Genomic DNA, 19,716 nt, shown 5'->3' with positions numbered 1-19,716 from the left:
GCTGGGCTGCCCTGGGGAGCAGAGTGACAGACGTCTTCCTCAGTTCCCCAAACTCATCTAGAGTCCTGGCGACCCGCAGAGGCTTTGGGGTGGGCTGGGACCGCGGGTTCGGGCCGAGGAAAAGTGCAAGAAGTGAGGCGGCCGCAGAGCAGAAATAGGAGAAGAGAGAGGGGGAGGGAGGAAGGCGAGGGAAGGGGGCGGGGAGTCCTTCCTGGGGCAGGAACCCAGGCCCCCCTTGGCTAAGCAGACCCGAAAAACGATTCTGCAGATGGAAGGAATTAAGTGGAAGGGGGAGGGTCCTTTGGTGATAGTGAGAGGAGGGAGGGAGATGTGTGTGTGAGTATGTGTGTGTGTGTGTGCGCGCGCGCGCGTGTCTGGGTCTGAGAGGGGAAGGGGAGAGGCAAAGACACATCAGACTAGACGAAAGTAGAAAAGACGAGAGACTGAAACAGATCCGCCGAGAAAGACGACAGACAGACGATGGACACAGGAGATGTTAGTCTGAGAGAAAGAAGAGTATGTGGAAGCTAAGAAAATAGGGGGGAAAAACAAGTGAAAATGAAATCATTGTAAAGGAGTTGGAAAGAGAGACAGCAGTGAGCCGAAAGCAGAGAGAGCCTGGACATATCAGGCCGGGGGAGCAGAGAGCTCCTGCAGAGCTGGGGAGCTGGGCCGGCCGCACTCAGTGGGCGGGGACTGCAACGGGACCGCCCATGGGCGGACCCTCCCCGTGCTACCTATGTAGATGAGCTCCCTTTCCCCCCCCTCACCCCGCCCCCGCTACTCTATATTCAATGATACAGCCAATGGAAGGCGAGGATGGTGTCACAAGGGGCGGGGCCTCATAGAACCCCACCCCAGGAGCGGCCGCTGAAGGGGTCAGCACAGAGGCAGATAGCGGATCGCGGGGCGGGGCGGGGCGGGCGGCTCGGAGGGGGCGGGCCCAAAAGTTTCCTGCCCAACTTTCGCTGCCTCCTTCCTCCGCCCGCGCGCGCTGCGGCTGCAGTTGGGGGGAGGCGGCGGCGGCGGCTGCGGGCTGAGCGCGGGGTGCAGGCGATCGCCGTCCGGGCTCAGGCGGCGGCAGTGGGCGCAGGCTCCCCGGTGCCCGCCCCTCCGCTGGAGGGGGGGGCGCGAGCGGGCGGCCGGGGTGGGGGGCGGGGAGCCGGCACCGCCGCCGCAAAATGAGCCTGCTGTCGGCCATCGACACGAGCGCCGCCTCGGTGTACCAGCCGACCCAGCTGCTCAACTGGGTCTACCTGTCGCTGCAGGACACGCACCAGGCGAGCGCCTTCGATGCCTTCCGGCCAGAGCCGCCCGCCGGCGCCGCGCCCCCAGAGCTGGCCTTCGGCAAGGGCCGCCCAGAGCAGCTGGGCTCGCCCTTGCACTCCAGCTATCTCAACAGCTTCTTCCAGCTGCAGCGCGGAGAGGTGGGTGCCCCCGCGCGCCCCCGCCCTCCGGCGACCGCGCAGGGCCTTTTCCTATCTGCCCAGCTCTTCCTGGCTTGGCCCCGGCCCGGCTCCGTATTGCCCGGCCCTGCTTGGCTTGACTTCGCTCAGCTCTGCCAAACTCGCCTCCCGAAGTCCCCGGGGCGCCGGGAGCGCGTCACCTCCCCGCTGAGCCCGGCCCGGAGTAGCTCTGGGGCGGGTGGAGCCCTCCTTCCCTCTCTCCCAGCCTGGGGCGCCCTGCTCCAAGGGGGCTGGGGAAGCCGACCGGGTGGGTGGGTTCCGGATTGTCTCCAGACAGCCGGGGCGCGGCTTGTGCGGGGAGCCCCTTCCAAGTGTCCTTCCCACGCCCAACCCCATCCCCCTCTTGGCCACCGCTCGCTGGGACGGAGAGTGTGGATTTGCTCCGAGTTCCTCCGGAGGGCCCTGAAATCTTTTCTCCTCCGACTTCGGTGGTTTCCGACCTGAAGGGCACTCTGAAGAGCAGTGACTGACCCGCAGAATTTTTCTGCTGTTCTCACGCAGGGACCCCCAAATACACTCTTCAGCCGCTCGCCCTCCCCCAGCCACATAGGAAGTGGTTTTTGAGGGCTTGACCCCACAGACTGTGCTGTCCCCCGCCCTTCCAGCCTGGAAGGAAATGAAAGGGAAATCTCTTGAGCTCCTGGGAGGGGGCTCGATAGGGGGAGAGGTTCCAGCTGCCCAGTGCCTTCTCTAGAAACCTGGGCCGGCTGCCGTTGCAAAGTCTGCCTGTTGGATGGATTCAGTTACAAAGTCAGACGGGCAGCTAGATAAATACCCAGATTGCATCTTTCCCCAGCTAGATAAATATCCAGATTGCCAGGACCTCCCAGCCCCTTGGAGAGCTCTTCAGAGCCTTCCTGGATACCATCCTCTCTCTCTTCAGCTGGATTCCTCCTGGGCCCCACTCCCACTTACTCCTGCCTCATGAGAGAACCACAGACACCCTCTGTGGCCTTCCCTCACTCTGCTTCTGGCAGCTCTTTCTACAAAAGTGCAGAGGGAGGGGCCCAGGAAGAGGACCCACGGGAGGGGCACTTGTCTTCTAGACCAGGACACACTGGTTAGTTTCAGGAGAGTCAGAGTCCCTTACCAGTTTGCGGGAGAAGACCTGTGTATATACCAGTGTGCTGGTGATGAGGTGGGAAAGACAGAGGGTCGCCCTTTGTGACCCCATAATGTGTTTGCCTCTGCCATTATTGACTAGGGAAGACGTGGCCATGTGAACTACTGGCCTGAGGCCTAGAGATGGGCCAACGGCAGGCCAGCAAAAAGAAGGGATGGTTGACCTGTATTGGACTGTCAGGCATAGCTGGGGGAGATGAATCTGGAAAGCACCCTTTGGTGCCAGGCGACAGCATTCATATTCCAGAACTCTTTGTAAACTGTAAAGCACTCTCTCCACCTGAGGAATTGTTCTTGGCTGGAAATCTTTCTTTCTTACAAGGGACTTTGCCTTCTCTTCGGGGAACTGGCTTCTGTGACCAGGGGCTTTGGAGGACAGTGCCTGGGTCTTGTCAGTTGTTTGCTTTCTTACCAAACATTTTTGAGCTCCGCGTGGCCCCTGGGGATTCCACCAGAGTCCCATGGGGGCCCCAGATTAGACGACAGATAAGATAATACTGTGTGAATGGTGGGTGATTTCATGGGGATCCTGTAGGAACCCAAAGGCAGAAGGGAGACCATGGTTCACAGATCAAGTGGGGGTCCCTGAGCAGCCTCTGCTAGCTGCTTACCTCGGTGTCCCCATTGAAGGGGCACATTCCTTTAGCTAGGGCCAGTGTAGAAGGAGCTGGTAAAGGTTATCTAGAGCAATGGTGGAAAAAACTCTCTCATGATCTGACTTTGGAAGAACCCTCATCTCTATCTGGGCTTCAGTTTACCTATCTGTAACGTGTAATCTCTGCTGTCCTCCAGGGTGATGTGTGTGGGATTTGAGAGCTGTACAGGAGAAGATGTGCCTACAGACAGGCTGAGTTGGGAGAGTAAGGAGGGGCTTCTCCTATGTTCATGGGCCAGTGGCTTCCATGCAGGGGCTGGATGGCTGTGCCTGCTGACTTCTGGAAGACTCTCTTGGCTTCAGACTCACCCGCTCTCACCACCTCCCCCCAACCCGTTTCGCCTCCTAAACCCTCTTGAAGCCCCAGCTGTGCTTCTAGGGACAGGCCTTTCCTGCATCCAGGGCTTAGCTGGTGACCTAATATGGCTCCAAAATAGCAACTGGTTGAGAAGGCAAGAAAAAATACCCCCCACCTGAATGCCACCAAGGGGCTTGTCCGACAGGAAGCAAGTTGTGTGTGGGCCTGCAGGAACTCTGCGAAGGGCCCCAGGGCCCCAGGAGTGTTGCCATTCCATGCAGAGCCTGGCAGGCCCAGTGGCAGTGCCTGCGGATGTGACTTGCATGCTGACCACTGACCATGGCCTGTCTGCGCCAGTCCCCGTGCCAAGAGCCCACCCCCTCCTGCACCACCCCCAGGCTGCTCCCACCACAATAGCAGAACACCATGAATGCAGCTGGGGTTTGGGCGGGGGTGGGGGCTGAGGACATGGGGGCACAGAAGCCCATTGTGCCCCTAGAACCTCAGCTCTGGAAGCTGAAGATAAGCCAAGGGTTCTGAGTGGAGCACTGGCTCTGGGAGCAGAGAGGGAGATGGTGGAGTTCATGGGCAAGTTCAGAAACTGGCACCAGGGGGTGGTTGCTTGTGGGGGTTTTCTCAGCTTCTTATTGTGGTAAGCCTGCCAGGCCAAAGCACACACAGGTACTTGGTGCAGTTCTTAAAAAGGCCTCTGGGTATAGAAACTAGACCCTGTGAATGAACCCCTGTTTTAACCCCTGATCTGTGGCAACAACTATTAATGTATGTCTTTGGAGGGAAATTTGTGAGGCTCTTGGCTATGCCCTTCCTCTCTTTTTCCGGGTACCCGAGGAAGGCAGGTCTTAGAGGCAGTTGGGGTTGGTGGCATGAGGGTGGGGGGTCTTCCCTGCCAGGTTTTGTTTGGAATTTAAATTCACAGCAGTGTGGAGGCTGAGGGACTCCACCTGCAGAAAAGTAGAGTTACCCTCATGTTGAGAATTAGTGCTTAAGCACCTCCGAGTGATGCCAAGAGCCCCTCCTGGGTAGCTCCTGCACCCTCTTAGGGAGACAGAGCTGTCCCATTCCAGGTCAGATGTTTAGGGCAGCTGTTTTCTTTTCCTCTTCCTCCAGGGCCAGATGTGGCTTGAAGATGTGGCTCAGCTGTCAAGTGATGCTCTGTGGAGGTTGGGGGGACGGGCTTTGGAGTCAAATACATTTGGGGAACACAGCCTAGTATCCTTCCCTTGGAGACACACACTGCCCACTAACACAGTAAAGGCTCTGAGAAGTCCTGCAGGACAGAGCCTGCTAACCTTTCCTCAACCCGACATTCTTCTGAATACCTCCAAGTTCAGGGCGTGCTCCATCAAAGCAGACCTCTTCCTTGTTGGATATTTTCAACCCGTGGGAGGCTCTTCCTGCAGCTGTTAACCCAGATGCCCTCCTGGGTCCTAGTGCTATCTTTGTAGCACCGAGGTCACCCTCCTCTTTGCCTCTCTGGTCTCATTGGAGATTTGAGAACAGCAGGAAGGGTCACATGAGGCTTACCAGACAGGGCTTCAGGCTCCTATACACATGAGGCTGTTAGAACCCTTTGAGGGGGTAACTGCAGTGTCCTGATTTAAAAGGTCCTAGGTATTGACACCCACTCCCGATACTCTTGCCTGGAAAATCCCGTGGACGGAGGAGCCTAGTAGGCTGCAGTCCATGGGGTTGCTAAGAGTTGGACAGGACTGAGCGACTTCACTTTCACTTTTCACTTTCATGCATTGGAGCAGGACATGGCAACCCACTCCAGTGTACTTGCCTGGAGAATCCCAGGGACGGGGGAGCCTGGTGGGCTTCCGTCTATGGGGTCGCACAGAGTCGGACAGAACTGAAGCGACTTAGCAGCAGCAGCAGGTATTGACAGTCTTCTGAAGGTTTGGATATATCTTGCTATCTGTTGGTGCATCTGAGCCGAGGGGCTGCCCGACTGGCATGGATGTGTAGAACAAAGCCACCTATTTGCTGAAGGTGGGAGTTTGCCTAATGGGTTGAATGGGCTTCAGGAGCTGAGGTTTGTTTCCAGCAGCCTTTGTGGTCTGTGTGAAGTGGTGGGGGGCAGCCCCAGGGCCTGGGAGGAACAGCCGTTCCAGCCCAGCTGGGAGCTTGGGAAGCTGCCCGGCTCCCTCTGGCCAGCCCTGGAAAGCTGAGCTCTGACTCAGACAAGGGAGACCATCGTTCGAGGGCCTGTTGGCCGAGATGGCGTGACCCTCCCTCCGTCAAATTCAGTTGACAGGGCGGGCCTAGACTCAGAGGGAGACCACACCTCATGGACCTTCTGAGTCAGGTGGAAGGGAGGAAAGCAGGCAGCGTTAGTAATAGGGAATTAGCAGTGACAGAAAGTCAGGCATTGTCAGCACCAAGAGAAAGACCCTGCGGAGAAGCGTCCCTTACTTTGGGAGGTGGTGCTTTATTCTAGGCATCTTTTCTTCATGGCCCCATTTTACAGAAGAGAAAATAGAGGCCTGATTAGTAACTCAGCAAGTCAGTGGCAGAGCTCGACCTAGAAGTCTCCTCCATGCCAACTACAGCTGTCCCATTGGCTTGCCCTGCTGGTGCGGGTGGCACGCACCTGGATCGTGCCCTGGGTGCCAGTATGGGGCATGCATTAACCAGGGTGCTCTGTCAGGCTTCAGTGCCTCACTTGCTTTGTCCCTGATCCCAAACCTTCTGAGGAGTGGCAGGCATTGCTCATGGGTGCTGGGTTTTCTGTCATGTCCTTGCTCCATTGGGTCTCTGTGGGGTGTGAGTCCAAGGGTGGCCTGGCTTGGGGGAGGCAGAGGAGATGGACACCGAGGACTTCCTAGCACTCCTGTCTCATAGCACTCACTGGGTGCAGCATCCCCATTATGCAGATGGGGAAACTAAGGCTCTTCAAGAGGAGGAAGATAAAGTCAGGGAATCAGCTGAGGATCAGGGCTCCAGGATGTGTCTCAGGGCGCTTGGTCTCTTGTGTGTATGTGTGTGGGTGGCGGTGGCTGTGATGTATAATCTTTATTCCGCCCTCCTCTAGCCATGTAAATTCACTTGAGGTTTCTGAAAACACTAAGCACCAAGCTTTCACTCTAAGCTTTTGCACTTGCTGTTGCTTCCACTGCTTCTAATGCTGCAGACTGTCCTTGTATAACTGACAGATTCCAACTTACTTCTTTATAGCCCCAGAGGATGTCTCTTCTCTGAAGCCTTTACCTGGCTGCCATGGGGAACACACCTCCCTCCTTCCATGTCCCGTGACAGAGAAATGGTGCATGCTTCTGGTAAAGCGTGTCTGAACAGTCGGTATTGCTGTCAGCACTCTGAGATTAGGAATCCTGTCATATTTCACTTGGTAATCCCAGCATCCGATGCCTGGTCAGTGTCTGGGACAGACTAGGTGCTCAGTTGACATTCGCTAGGTGGATGGGTGGATGGATGACTTGGACTCTCTCCTCCTCTTCCTTCCCCAGACTTGTGACTAGGGAACACTTTCCTCAGCCTCTTAGCCTTTTGTTTTATCTCAGGGAAGAAGTGTTTATGAACTGCTTGATAAATTTTTAAGAGCTAATGTGGGAGTCATGAAACCCTGTGCCTAGAGGTGTCCCAGCAGAAGTTTAGGTGTGCGAAGGGTTCTTGACCTTGTTTGGCTGTGGGCCTCTTGGAGAATCTGAAAACAGCTCAAGTTCCTCTCCTCAGTGCAATGCACACAGCACACCTGTCCATGCACACACAACTTGCATTTGCACATAATTTCAGGGGGGTCATGTGGACATGGACCTCAAATCCAGGCCCCTTGCTGTAGAGGCTGCAAGCCTTGGTGGTGCCCCAGACTGTCTAACTATCAGGGACCGTCTAGTCCTCGGATTCTCAGATCCGTGCTTTCTGCTTTCATTCAATGCATTTGGTCTAGAAGCGAGAGCCAGTGCCCATGCTCGAGCTGGGGAGCTGGGCAGCAGGCACGTGGCTATGAAATGTGAACCCCTGCCAGGTGAGTGGTGACCTGCAGGGGAGCAGGAGAGACTAAGTGGGGAGGGGGAGCCTCCCCTGGGTCTGTTCCACTCCATCTTGCTGCCACTGTGCTCCTCCATCCCTTGATCCTTTCTTTTCCCATTTCTCTTTCCCAATTCCCCTTACCAAGAAGAACACAGCCTGCTTATTGGAATCTGAATCTCCCATCAAGTTCTGGCTGTATCCAGGGTGCTGTGTTTTGTACACGCCCGGTTAATGGACCTCCAGGAGGCAATGGTGCCCTTAGGGGGTCCTGAGTGGAGGGTTGCTGCGTCTGTCCTGGTCAGCACTGAGGCATTCTTGGCCCACAGGTCATCTTCAGACCTTGGAAATAGGAGCAGAACTGGGGTCTAACCACAGCTGGGGAACCCCTTGGTCTGACTTCACTTTCCCATTGGCCCGCTCCATCCTTGGCCATGGCTGTCTCCTATCCCTGAGCCCAGCCCATATCCACCCCTGCTTTTTGTATAGAATGTATGTGTGTTTGTAAGCATGTGTATGTATCTGACCCCAGGGACTGGAGCCCCAGATAGACCCTAGGGGTGAAGAAGTGCAGATCTCCTTGGAGAAGGGGTGGAGTCATTTGTGAGATGACTGGTTTCTTGTTCCAAAGAGAGGAGTGTGGGCGTGCATGTGTATGCATGTCTGTGTGTGTGTATAGCAGTGTGGACAGGGATGGCTTTGGGGGATAAGGAAGCAGTTGTTCAGCTGATGGAAGAATGGAAGAACCCCCACAGAGCTGGGAACAAGGACCAGAGGATTCCTCCTCTCAGGCCTTCTCAGGCCCTGGGGGCAGCAGACTCTGCATTTGCTCTTACCTTACACAGACCTTACCTGTGGTGCTGCGCCCACCTCTGCCAGCTGTCCCCTCTTCTCTTCTTGCACCCATTTCGTCTTCTTCTTGGCTGCCCTCAGAAGCTCCTGCCCACCTGCCTCGACTCCTGCCTGCCTCTCCCACTGTGCCCTCTTTCTGTCCTGGGAATGGTGGCCAAAAGGAAGCACAGTTGGTCAGGTTGACTTGGGCTTGGAAATCTCTCCTTGTGTACCCTCAGCAGAACCACAAACCCCAGGGCCCGAACCCCTCACACAACCCAGAGAAGCTGGTACTCTGTCTCACCAGGCCTGAGGGGCTTGGCAGTGTGGAGTCACAGGGCCTCTGTGCCAAGGAGGATGGTCCTTGCCAGGTGGCTCCCCTTCCTGTAGGGGAAGACAAGCCTTGGAGGCCATTCGGGAGCTGAAATGTAAAACAGACCAGCAGATCGGGCTGTGAAGCTCCTCTCAGACACGTGCTGGTTGTGTTTCCTTGGGCAAGTTACTCAGCCTCGCTGAGCCTCAGTTTCCAGTTCTATAAAACCGGCCAGACAAGGCCCATCTGAACAGTGTTCTTGGCAGGTATGAGTCTAAGAAAGGGAAAGGATCCAGTCGAGAATGTGACACAAGTGGGCTCGGAATAAACTATAGTTCTTCCCATCTAACTTTCCCCAACAGTCGAGCCAGAACCTTGGAGAAATTCCAGCCATGGACAGGAATCTGATGCTTTGTTCCCTGCATGTGGCTTAAGGATCCCACGCTTCCTGCTCGCTGCTGGGGTCACTGACCCGGGGAGGAAGGAGGTGGTCTCCTCCCCAAGGCTGTTCATTTGGGCCTAGATGACCCAGAGCCATACTCCAGTGGGGCTGCCCTCACCCCCCAGCCAGAGCAGCGGACTCTGGGGTGAGAGCACCCTCCGACTTAGTCCATGGGAACTCAGAGACCCTGAGCTAAATCCTTCAAGGCATTAGGGCATCCATACCCCCATCTGTCAAATGGAGCCCTCTTCCTGCCTGTGACTGTCCATATGCAGGACTATCAGGGGCTTAAAGAGCACTGGAGTCTGGTCTCTGGGGCAGTGGAAGATGGCAGAATCTTTGCCTTCGGGGATATTCTGCCCTATGGAGAGATGAAGAGGTATCTCCGTATAAACAGATGACAGACTTCAGAGCTCCTTCAGGCCAGGGCAGGGGAGTCCCCATCCCAGCCCGCAGCACAAGGCTATGGCCAGGAGGTCTGGAAGGCCTCTGAAGGGGGCTGGGACCTCAGGAGCACCTGAACCTGTGGTTTTCACACTGTCCCTTGGAGCCCAGGCCTGAGCAAGAAGAAGGGGTGGTTTCATGGCCACATCACTGGAGTCAGAACCAGTTCAAGAACCAGATCCTGGAGAATTTGGATCCAGGGTGGGCATCCCAGGGGTGGACAGCAAGTGCAGGCCTGGAGGGAGAAAAGCAGTGGCCAGTGAGACACCGAGGGGAGTAGCCTCGCTGTTGTAGAATTAGGGGCTGACTGATGAAGGGAAGCCCTGCCCAGCCTTGCCCTCTAGCCATGAGCGGCAGGACTTTGGAGAGGTGGTGCCCTTGTGAATGAAGTGCCCTCTTATGTACCATGCTCTGGGGGTATCTTTCAGTACCTGAGTGTCTGGACCTTAAAAAAGCAGGCCTGCAGAGATCCTAAAGTTTGCCCTCCTTCCCTACTCCCTGTTACATGTGGGGAATCCAAAAGCCCGGGACCCAGCTCCATGGGCAGAGGGGAGGGAGCTCTGCGTGTCCTGGCCTCTGCTCCGGTCAGTCCCCACAGGCCGTGGAAATGGCTGAGAGACCGGCTCACCTTTTACCTCCATGGGCCGAGCTCCTCAGGGCTTCAGAGAGGAAACAGCTTGCCGCCCCACCCGCCCCTCCAGCCAGCCGGCAAGCAGAACTCCTGGCCCTTAGGCCTGGCTGCGTGCCCTGGTCTGTGCCCCTGGCCTCACTTTCTCTATCGTGACTTCAGAATGAGGTTGGGTCGGCTGGCTGCTCCTTCCTTTCGTCTTTTCCTGGTGTCGTCTTGAATTGGGGCTGGGGAAGGCCGTTGGAGCAGCTGTGAGGGCCAGGCCAGCGTACACTGGATGGGGAGAGGCGGCGGGGAGGGAGCCCTGGCCCCGCTCCTCTGACCCACAGCTGCCTGTGTGACCCTCCTGAGGGACAAAGCCATGACCTTCCTGAGGCGGTGGGAGGGGTGTCAAGCTGCCAGGGGGAGGACAGCCTGCTCGGAGGCCTCTGCCTGCCCAGGGATACCCGCGGGGCTGCCCGTGGGCAGGGGTGTGTGGCCACAAGATGGGGGAGAGGTTTTTCAGGGTATAATTAGTGCAGTTTCTGGCACCCACCAAACTTCCCCTTCCTCTTGACAATTTGCTGCCAAAACAGCCCTGATTCCTGTGGACTTGCTTAAATCTTATCCAGAAAAAAAAAAGAAAAGAAAAAAGGAAAGAAAGAAAAAAAAATAATAAGAGGGTTGTTATTTGTGAAATTGCATTTCCCAGTCATGAGAATGAGTCACACCATTTGGAACTTCAAGTCTCTTGTTTGGATGAACTTTTCTCTGGGAGGCTGGGGCGACACTGCCCTCCCCCAGACCAGTTTGGATGGGAAGAGGCCTAGGGACAAGCTAAGGAGAAACCTTGATGGTTGGAAAGTCCCAAGGTTGGTGCTCCCAAGGCCAGGTAGGGCTAGGAAGGTTGTACCTTCCATGGGAGATTGAAAAATGCTGACTTGGGCTTAGGGGTGAAGGGGGTGTGGCGAGTTAGTGTTTAATGGGGACAGAGTTTCAGTTTGGAATGACGAAAGATTTCTGGAGATGGATGGTGGTGATGTTTGCCGTATAAATAATGTGAATGTGCTTAGTGCCGTTGAGTTGCACACTTAAACATCGTTAAAAGGATAGGTTTTTACGTAACGTATATTCTACCACAGTGAAGCAAAGCAGATTCTGGGCCCTCAGTCCCTGGTGGCTGCTTTGATAGGTCTCAGGTGGGACCCAGAAAAACTGTATTGGTTAAAAGTTTCCCGGGTCATTCAATACAAGTTTGAACACACTGATCTAATCTGTAAAATGGGGACAGTGACTCATAGAGCTGTGGTGAGTGTTAGTTATCTTAACACACGTAAAGCTTCCAGCGCCAGGGATATTAAAGTGCTCAGTTTGTGTGACTAATATCATCTAATCCCACTTCCGCTGGGACTCTCCCCACATCCCTTAAGGTTGTCCTGCCTTGGCTTGCATACCGCTCCCCCAAGGATGGGGGACCCTCTGCCTTTCAGGATGGACCATCTGGGGCCACCTGGGAGCTGGAAAATTGCCCTCAGACTGGATGCAGGTTCGTGTGGGATCTTCCACAGTGGCCCACTGCACCACAGTGCAGTGGTAGAGCAGAGATTTGTGACCCCATGAATTATATAGTCCGTGGAATTCTCCAGGCCAGAATACTGGAGTGGGTAGCCTTTCCCTTCTCCAGGGGATCTTCCCAACCTTGGGATTGAACCCAGGTCTCCCGCATGGCAGGTGGATTCTTTACCAGCTGAGCCACCAGGGAAGCCCAAGATGTCATCAGGAGCCTTTAAGTTCAGTGCACAGTCATTGAGGACTGACTGTGTGTTGGGCCTGAGCTGGCCTGGTTGTCGTGTCTCTGTCTTTCCTTCCAGATCCCAGAGAGAAAAGAGGCCCAGAGAGGGAAAGGGCTGGGCCAGGGTCAAAGAGCAGGGTGTCCAGAGAGCCAAGAAGAGTGAGGGCTGTGTCCTCCAGGGAGGAGTGCCGGACCTCCAGAGGCATACATGTGTGAGGTGTGGGCTGTCCTGGTTGGAGGAGGGGTGTCTTGATTCCCTGGGACGAGCTTTCAGCTTACTCCCCGCCCTTCCTGCACTGAGGGGACACAGACAAAGAACTGTCCCCACTGGTGTGCCCAAGAACTGGAGCCTAGTAAGCCTGAGCACGTGCCCAGGTTTGTCATCAGCCCCTGGGGAAGCTACCTCTTTCTAGCCTTGGCCTGGCCCCGGCAGAAGGGTCTCACGGCCATTCCCTGCCAGCCTCACAGCAGGCCCCACCTTTGCTGAATTCCAGTGTGCCTGGCCGCCCAGAGCCCGTGACTCCTATAAATAGAGGCTGTATACACCAGGAGGGGGCCTGGGCCGCGTCTGCTTTGAAGCCAGGCAAGACATCTGGTTCCTGTCAACTGGAGGTGGGAGAGGTGAGAGAGGTGGGCCGTTTCCTCCCTGGGGTTCCAGAGAGCTGGCCCAGGCTGGGCTGAGGGCTCCCCGGACGCACCGTGCACAGGCTCGGGCTGCAGGAGACCAGGCAAAGTGCCGAACGTCAGTCTCCTCTTCTGAACAGTGGAAACGAGGCTGCGAGCTAATCACCCCACCAGCACACGGCAGAGTTCTGGCTCTAGCAGGTAGCCTTCTGCTGCTTGTCTTACCTCCTGGCAGCGTGTAAAGAACTAATGATCATCATCATCACCATCATCATATACTGAGCACTTCCCCAGTGCCAGGCAGGAAATACAGGGTTATGTGTGCCTCCTAGAAACCCTTGGAGGTAGTTGTCATCAATCCTGTTTACTGGATGGAGTCTCTGGGGTCCCGAGTGGTTCACTGGCTTGTCCATGGATGCACAACTCAAGTTGGGATTTGAACATGGGTTCCAGGAAGCCAGAGCCCACAGGGGACTAAAGAGTCGGTACGAAACTAGGAATAAAACCACCATTTGACCCAGCAGTCCCACTCCTAGGCATATACCCTGAGGAAACGAAACTTGAAAAAGACACACATATCCCAGTGTTCATTGCAGCACTATTTGCAATAGCTAGAACATGGAAGCAACCTAGATGTCCATCGACAGATGAATGGATAAAGAAGTGGTGGTACATATACCTGTTGGAATACTACTCAGCCATAAAAAGGAACACATTTGAGTCAGTTCTAATGAGGTGCATGAACCTAGAACCTATTATACAGAATGAAGTAAGTCAGAAAGAGAAAGATAAATATCGTATTCTAACGCACATATACGGAATCTAGAAAAATGGTACTGAAGAATTTATTTGCAGGGCAGCAATGGAGAAACAGACATAGAGAACAGACTTAAGGCCATGGGGAGAGGGGAGGAGAGGGGGTGAGATGTATGGAAAGAGTAACATGGAAACTTACATTACCATATGTAAAATAGATAGCCAATGGGAATTTGCTGTATGGCTCAGGAAACTCAAACAGGGGCTCTGTATCAACCTGGAGGGGTGGCATGGGGAGGGAGACAGGAAGGAGGTTCAGAAGGGAGGGGATATATGTATACCTATGGCTGATTTGTGTTGAGATTTGACAGAAAGCAACAAAATTCTGTAAAGCAATTATCCTTCAAGAAAAAAGAAAAAAGAAAAGATCAGGGAAGGCAAAAAAAAAAAAACAATCGGTATGAATTTGTGTGTGTGTGTGTGTCCGAGCCTGTGGAAGTGCCCGCGAGGCCATGGCTGCACTGGGGGCCAGGCCTCCAGCGTGCTCACAGCCTCTGTCCCCGCAGGCACTGAGCAGCAGCGTGTACAAGAGCGCCTCACCCTACGGCTCCCTCAACAACATCGCGGACGGCCTCAGCTCCCTCACCGAGCATTTCTCCGACCTGACCCTCGCCTCCGAGACCCGCAAGCCCAGCAAGCGGCCCCCACCCAACTACCTGTGCCACCTGTGCTTCAACAAAGGACACTACATCAAGGACTGCCCCCAGGTAAGGCAGCCTGGCCCTGGCGGCCGCTCGGGGCCCTGGCTGGCCTGTGGACCAGCCTCCGTGGGCGGAGGAGGCAAAACAGCTCTCCGGGGCCCCTTCCTCCAGCACCTCGCCCCCTGATCGCTGGCCACCACTTCTTTGTCCCCTCTGGTTTTCCTGAGGCGGGCTAGCTGGTGTGGATGGGACAGAGCCCCAGCTTGGGCCTGCACTGGCCATTCAGCAGTCTGGGAGAGGCACCCCAGAGTGAGATTCTGAGCCTTCGAGTCTCCCCTCACCCCACCCCAGTCTTCCTGCCAAGGTGGGTCCTGTTACCATCGGGCAGGAGGGGCCAACAGCTTCCTCACGGCTCTCCTGAGAGCCCATCACCTCCCACTCACAGGGAAGGAATGTGGGCTCCGGGCCAGGAACCCAGATGTGCACCCCCTCCCCCAGACCCCACCTCTGCCTGCTCTGCAGCCTGCAGCCTGTGAGGGGGGAGGGGTGCCCCCAGGATAGGTCTGGGTGAAGGCCTCAGGCAGGAACTTCCCAGGTGTCTCAGTAGTAAAGAATCTGCCTGCATTGCAGGAGACGGAGGAGACACTGGTTCGATCCCTGGGTCAGGAAGATCCTCTGGAGGAGGAAATGGCAACCCTCTCCAGTATTCTTGCAGGGAAAATCCCATGGACAGAGAATCCCATGGGACAGATGGACAAAATCCCACGGGCTACAGTCCGTGGGGTCACAGAGAGTCAGATGCAATTGAGCACGCACACACGAAGGCCTCAGGCATGGGGGGCTGGGCATTGCTCCCTTGGGGTGGGAAAGGGGTCAGGAACAGCTCCCATCTCTCCCCTAGTGTTTTGCTGCAACAAGGTGAGGCTCTGGGGGCAGACCCCACTCACCGGATGACCCCTGACTCTGACAGATGTGGTTTTGGAATCCTGGGGACAGAGGTTAACAGTTGTGTTACATACAGTATGAGATTATCAGCGATTTTTTTTTTCCTATTATTTTTTCATACTTTCCACTGTTTTTATAGCATGGTACTACTTTTATTTTATACGTGTAATGGAAATGGAATCCTGGAAACTCAGAAAATCCGTGTAGTCTTGCCCTCCAGATGTTGGCAGCTGAGGGTGTGGCCAGGCAGGGCTGGGTCCCTCCAAGACCAGTGGGGGGCCGAGATGCCAATCACCACTCTTCTCAGGAATGGCCATGCCACGCTTTGGGTCCCTGCTCCTTCAAGTACAGCCAGCCATCTCCACATCAGTGTCAGCCCAGAGCTTGTTAGAAATGCAGAACCTCAAACCCAACCCAGAACTATGATCCTTGGTGATTCAGCTGGTGATCTCAGCCTCCCCCCGCCCCTGGCCAAGAGAGGCCCACCCACCCCGGACCCACTGCTGGCTGCCCTCCAGATCCACACTCCCTGGGCAGATGTGTGCAGTGAGCAAGGGACCTTTGGCATGAGGGCACCCTGGCAGAGGGTCAGGCCCCTAGCCCCCAGGGTTCTAGGGATGGGAGGAGAGGCCAGCAGGTGGCTGAGGATCTGGTTGGTGCTCAAGGATGTGCCTGGGCCCACCCAGTGAGCAGCCCCCCATGCCTTCCCTGACTGAGCCCCCCACACCACCCCACACACAGGGCCTGTCAGCTCTCAGTCACCCTGCCTCCAGGGTGGAGCAGGACTCCACCCTGTTTAAGGAGGAGATGGACACTGTGCTAAGTGCTCTCCAAGCATTTCCTTTAACACTCACATCTGCCTAGTGTGCTGAGTGCTTTTAATAACCTCCTGTTATGGGTGCATGGGTGCACCTCCTCAGAGGCCCCTGAGAGTGTCTACTGGGTGGGCAGCCCAGGAAAGCTTCCAGGAGAAGGGCTTGAGTGGGGCTGGCAGGTTGATGAGTGAGGGGTGACCAGTATCCAAAGGCAACGGATGATGAATCTGAGGCAGAGGGACAGCGAAGAGGTGTGTGTGTGAGTTTTGTGCCCCCGCTGCTCTTTCCCAGATGGGGCCAGAGTCTTGCCAACGTGCAGGATAGAGGGTGCCTCTCCTCAGTACCTCTTGCTTCCTAGCATGGTGCTATATGTTACACAGTGTGTTCACTAATCTTGTGCAGGGCTCTCAACTCTGTGGCCGAAGTAGGAATAATAGCCCCATTTTACAGCTGAAGAAACCGAGTCTCAGGAGAGGACACCTGCAGATAGGGCTGAACCCTGCTCTCGGGGCCTCGGTGCTCTCTGCTCCCTTGAGCATCTGTGCTGCGCCAAGCTGAGAAGCCATAGCCTGTGGAGCCTCACGTTCTCCCTAGAGGCCCTTTTCTAGCCCTGTCTCAAAGCTGACTCTGTCTAGGATGCCTGCAGGCCCGAGGACCTCCCTTTACTCTTCACAAGGGTCACCGTTTGTAAAACGAGGCTGTCGAGAACACTAACACCGTGGATTGCTGTGGGGACTCAATGAAGCAATGCATGGAAAGTGCTTAGCACGGTTCCTGGCTCCCAGTAAGTGCCCAGTGTCTGTTGGCCAGCGTTGTTTCTGTCTCCCTTGTGTCACAATGTGGAGTGCACCTGCCTGGCTAAGGATTTTAGCAGGCTGGAATAGGACTGGTGCTCCCCACGTCTCTGCTGACCACAAGCCCCAGGTGCTGCACTGAATTCATCTCTGTAGCCCTCTGTCTGCCCAGGTACCACATGGTGCACACAGGTTGCTCAGTATATCTTCCTGAATGAAGGAACAGGTGGAAACCCTTGTTTCAAAAGAACTGTTGTGTAAGAGCTCGGCATTTTTAATATTTAAAAGTGGAATGCTTATTTTGGGGAACAGCTTTAGTGAGATATAATTCAACTGTTTATAATAGACAAGTCAATGGTTTGTAGTATATTCACAGAGCTGCGCAGCATCACCTCAGTCAATTAAAGAACTTTTCTTGTTGCCTGAAGAAAAAACCTCATACTCTTTAGCTATCACCCTCTGGTCCCCCATTTCCTAATAATCACTAATCTACCTTCTGTGTCTGTAGATTTCCCTATTCTGGACATTTCATATAAATAGATTTATATAATATGTGGCTTTTTGTCACTGGATTCTTTTACTTAACATATTGTTTTCAAGGTTCATCCATGTAATCGCGTTTATTAGCTCCATGATTCGGGAAGGGTTCCATCCGCTTTTACTTTTGGAAGAGTTTGTGGGGAATTAATATTGATTCTTCTTTAAATGGTTGGTGGAATTTACCTGTGAAGCCATCCAAGTGTGGGTCTTCGTTTGTGGGTAGGTTCTTTTAAATTACCAGTTGGATCTCTTTATTTGTTATGGGTCTATTCAGCTTTTCTATTTCGTCTTGGATCAATTTCTGTAGATTCTGTATTTCTAGAATTTTTACATTTCATCTAAGTTAGCTAATTTCTTGGCATGAAGTTTGTTCATAATATTCTCTTATAATCATTTTTATTTTATTTTATCTTATAATGTCCCTCTCTATCATGTCTGATTTTTAACATTTGAGTCTTTTCTCTGTTTTTCTTGGTCATTCTAGCTGAAGGTTTCTTAACTTTGTTGAGCTTTTCAAAGAACCAACTTTTGGTTTGGTTGATTTCTTCTATTTTTTTCCTACCCTCATTTCATTACTTTCTATGCTAATCTTTTTAAAAATTGTGGCAAAATATATATAACATAAAATGTACTATTTTAGCCATTTTTCAGCGTACACAGTTCAGTGTCATTAAGTACATTCACATTGTTGTGCAACCATCCCCATCAACCATCCCCAGAACTCTTTTTATCTTGCATAACTGAAACTCTGTACCCATGAAGCAATACTTCTCTCTCCTCCCCTCACCCACCCCCTGGAAACTATTATTATACTTTCTGTCTCTAAGAATTTCATTACTCTAAGTACCACGTATCAGTGGAATCATACGGTATTTATCCTTTTGTGATTGGCTTATTTCACTTAGTATAATGTCCTCGAGGTTCATTCATATTATAGCATGTGTCAAAATTTCCTTCCTTTATTTTTGCCTTGTGATATATTTTTATTAAAAACTTCCTTCCCTTTTAAAGGCTAAGTAATATTCCATTGTGTGTGTGTGTGTGTGTATCTGTGTGTCTGCCACATTTTATTTGTTCATTTACTCATCAGTGGACAACTGGATTGTTTCTGCCTTTTGGCTGTTGTGAATAATGCTGCTTTGAACACGGATGCACAAATATCTTTGAGTCCTGCTTTCAAGTCTTCACGCTAATCTTTATTATTTCCCTTCTTCAGCTTGCTTTATGTTTAGTTTTCTCTTTTTCTAGTTTCTTGAGGTTGAAGGTTAGAATACTGATTGTACATTTTTTTAAAATTAAATGGAGGTGTTTTTAGCTATAAATTTTCCTCTGAGCTGCATCCCATACATTTCGGCATGTTGTATTTTCATTTATCACAGGACATTTTCTAATTTCCTTTGTGATTTCTTCTTGGACCCACCAGTTATTTAGGAGTATGTTATTTAATATCCATATATTTGTGAGTTTCTCAAGTATCCTTTTTTAATGATTTCTAATTTTATCCAATTGTGGTTGGAAAACATACTTTATATTATTTCAGTGCTTTTAAATTTATTGTGGTTTGTTTCATAGCCTAAAATTTGGTCTGTCCTGGAGAATAGTTTTGTGCGCTTGAGAAGTATACAGATGGGTGGAGTATTCTGCAGATGTCTATTAGGTCTAGTTGGTTTATAGTGTTATTCATGTCTTCTGACTCCTTGTCGACATTCAGCCTAGTTATATTGTAAATTATTGTAAATAGGGGTATTGAAATCTCTATTATTGTTGAATTGACAATTTTTCTTCAGTTCTGTTGCTTTCTGATGCATGTATTTTGATGCTCTGCCATTAGGTACATCTGTGTTTCTGATGGGCTTTCCACGTGGTGCTGGTGGTAAAGAATCTGCCTGGCAATGCAGGAGGCGCAAGAGACATGGGTTTGATCCCTGGGTCAGAAAGATCCGCTGGAGGAGGGCATGGCAACCCACTCCAGTCTTCTTACTTGAAGAATCCCATGGACAGAGGAGCCTGGTGGGCTACAATCCATAGGGTTGCAAAGAGTCAGACACAACTGAAGCAACTGAGCACACACACATGCTTGTTTATAACTGCTGTATTTTCCTGATGGAGTAATCCTTTTGCCATTAGAAAATGTCCCTCTTTAATATTTTTTGTTTTAAAGTCTATTTCGCCTGATATTAGGGCTTCCTTGGTGGCTCAGAGGGTAAAGTGTCTGCCTGCAATGCAGGAGACCTGGGTTCGATCCCTGGGTCAGGAAGATCCCCTGGAGAAGGAAATGGCAACCCACTCCAGTACTCTTGCCTGGAAATCCCATGGACAGAGAAGCCTGGTAGACTACAGTCCATGGGGTCGCAGAGTCTGACACGACTGAGTGACTTCACTTTCTTTCACTTAGCCTGATATTGGTGTAGCCTGCCTTCTCATGGTTGTTGTTTACCTGTTATGTCTTTTCCCATCCTTTTAGTTTCCATCAGTTCATATCTTTGGATCTAGAGTGTGTCTCCTGTAGGCAGCATATAGTTAGACCTTGATTTACTTTTTATCCAACCTGACAGTCCTTGCT

At 52.8% G+C, this 19,716-nt stretch overlaps 1 protein-coding gene across 2 annotated transcripts in view; it reads left to right on the top strand.

The window, feature by feature from the left end:
* The first annotated feature begins 1,011 nt into the window (after positions 1-1,011).
* ZCCHC24 (zinc finger CCHC-type containing 24) overlaps positions 1,012-19,716 on the top strand; it is a 65,349-nt gene continuing 46,644 nt past the window's right edge. The window contains exons 1-2 of one of the 2 annotated variants that reach the window (XM_055537435.1): positions 1,012-1,427; positions 13,925-14,125. In XM_055537435.1, coding sequence (XP_055393410.1) covers positions 1,182-1,427; positions 13,925-14,125 — 447 coding nt within the window. In that variant the 5' untranslated portion in view covers positions 1,012-1,181. The remainder of the gene's footprint in view (positions 1,428-13,924; positions 14,126-19,716) is intronic. The other variant, XM_055537428.1, reaches the window with a different exon arrangement.

Source organism: Bubalus kerabau, chromosome 1 (genome assembly GCF_029407905.1).
Source record: "Bubalus kerabau isolate K-KA32 ecotype Philippines breed swamp buffalo chromosome 1, PCC_UOA_SB_1v2, whole genome shotgun sequence".
NCBI lineage: Eukaryota > Metazoa > Chordata > Mammalia > Artiodactyla > Bovidae > Bubalus > Bubalus kerabau.
The sequence above is the reverse complement of the archived record's forward strand: the minus strand, read 5'-3'. Positions and strand labels throughout refer to the sequence as shown.